The sequence below is a fragment of the Nothoprocta perdicaria genome, unplaced genomic scaffold (assembly GCF_003342845.1).
Source record: "Nothoprocta perdicaria isolate Ctin4 unplaced genomic scaffold, notPer1 scaffold_72, whole genome shotgun sequence".
Taxonomy (NCBI): Eukaryota; Metazoa; Chordata; class Aves; order Tinamiformes; family Tinamidae; genus Nothoprocta; species Nothoprocta perdicaria.
Window position 1 is genome coordinate 3,422,630 of NW_020455999.1, and position 1,954 is coordinate 3,424,583.

Consider the following 1,954-nt stretch of genomic DNA (forward strand, 5'->3'; position numbering starts at 1 on the left):
TGTTGAGAGATCTTTAATATTGGTCTTTATAGAAAAAAAAAAAAAAAAAAAAAAAAAAAAAAAAAAAAAAAAAAAAAAAAAAAAAAAACAAGAAAAAAACCATAAAAAAGCCTGGGCTAAAACCCTGAGGTAGAGCTGGCTTTTATGAAATGATACTCAGCATTGTGAAATTATATTTCAATATTTTTTGAAGAAACTGCCTCTTTTAAAAATGCAAATCTTTCAGACTAGAAAAGGTGTCAGTATGAAACTATTTGACCATGTTGATGTTCAACACTTCTTAAAAAAAAAAAAAAAATATTTTAATGAGTCCCAGGTAGCCCTGAATTACTATGCTTTGAATATGTTCAAATAACAGCCTTAATGAAGTCCATGGTGTATGCTTTGGGTTTGGCTTTTGTTTAGCTGTATCGTTAAAAACAGGCTCCAGAACCTTATTTTTGTTATATTCTCAGCTTATGTAAGACAATAAATACTTTTAATGAAAACTTGCTAGATCTACGGAGTACTTTGTACCTCCAAATAGGTAAAACAGCCAGGAAAGATCCTGCCACGGCTTAGGAACTTTGCTGGGGTTTTATAGATCAGAGAAAAGGAGGGGGTTGGGGCTGGTCTGTGCAACCACCTTAAAGGATCAGACCTAAACTCACTTCAGGGCTGAAGGGTTCTGCAAGATTAATCGAAGCTGGAGAGTGATCGCTTCTTTCAAAAGGTAGGAAACTTCAGTGATAGAAAAATCCTGAGCTTGGAATAGCTAGTAATTCCCACCTCTATAGATGGGAAATCTTCTCTCTGCCCTACTATTTGCTATTATATTTAAGTAAGTTGTTTAGAGACCCTTTCCTGTGTTGTTTGTCCTGGTGCCAGTATTTTTCACGCTTTCAGTTGCTCACCTTGCATGACTTTTAAGGGCTAAAAGCTGCATTTCCCCCTTAGAGCATGGGATGGGGAGAAGCATCCCTCTTGCAGCAGCCTTTAGGACCCTCCCTGCCTCTCTTACTGGATGAAAAGCAACTTCTGGCTGCTGGAGCACTTAAACATCCAGGGCGTGAGGTAAAACCTGATTAAAAGCACAGCACTGTGGAAAACGCAGGGGGGTTAAAGCAGCATCTACCTCTTTAACTATTAGAGGAGACTCCTGAAGAGCTGGGGCTAAAAGTCAACGTATATTAAGAAATGGCTTTTTTTTAAAGAGGACGGGTTGTTTTTGTGGGTAGTGATGGTGGGTTTCCCCCTCGCTCAGGGCTCTGTGCTGGCGCTGCATGGCCTGGTGAGAGTTAACGCGGGCGGCGCCGCGTCTCCATTGGTGCCGGCTCCGTTCCGCTCGTTCGGMGCTGCGGTGTCCGGCATGCGCTGCCCGCTGCCAGCCCTGCTCTGCCTGCTCGGCATGGGCGCCGCAGCCGAGGATGCACCTGCGGCGGAGCCCTGGTGCCCCTACAAGGTGCATGGCGCGGGGAGCGGGCGCCTGTGCTTCCGTGCGCCGGCGCATGCCTTCCAGTGCGCAGCGCAGGCCTGCCGCGCGCACCGCTCACCCGGCGGCGCGCTCGTGGCCAACGTGCTGCGCAATGGCAGCGTGCTGCTGCAGTGGGCGCCACCGTGGGGGCCCAGCGGCCTGCGCGGCTTCACGCTCAACTGCTCCTGGGACGGCACCTACACGCGCTTCCCGTGTGAGAGCGTGGAGCTGGGCGCCGCGTGCCGCGACTACCTGCTGCATGAGGCGCACGGCGGCGTGCGCTACCGCGTGTGCATGCAGGCACGCTATGGGGCGCCGCACACCGCCGCTGCCGCGCACTGTGTGGAGTTCCGCGTGGAGCCCGCCGCCATGCGGGACATCGTCATCGCCATGACTGCCGTGGGCGGCTCCATCTGCGTCATGCTCGTCTTCATTTGCCTTCTCGTGGCCTACATCACCGAGAACCTCATGAGCCCGGCTGCTGCCACGCGGCATGCATAG

At 50.3% G+C, this 1,954-nt stretch overlaps 1 protein-coding gene across 1 annotated transcript; it reads left to right on the forward strand.

Annotated features, from left to right (window-relative positions):
* Positions 1–1,219: 1,219 nt before the first annotated feature.
* FNDC10 (fibronectin type III domain containing 10) lies at positions 1,220–1,954 on the forward strand. Its single transcript, XM_026051114.1, has one exon. It carries the CDS (start codon positions 1,220–1,222, stop codon positions 1,952–1,954), a length of 735 nt encoding a protein of 244 aa, XP_025906899.1.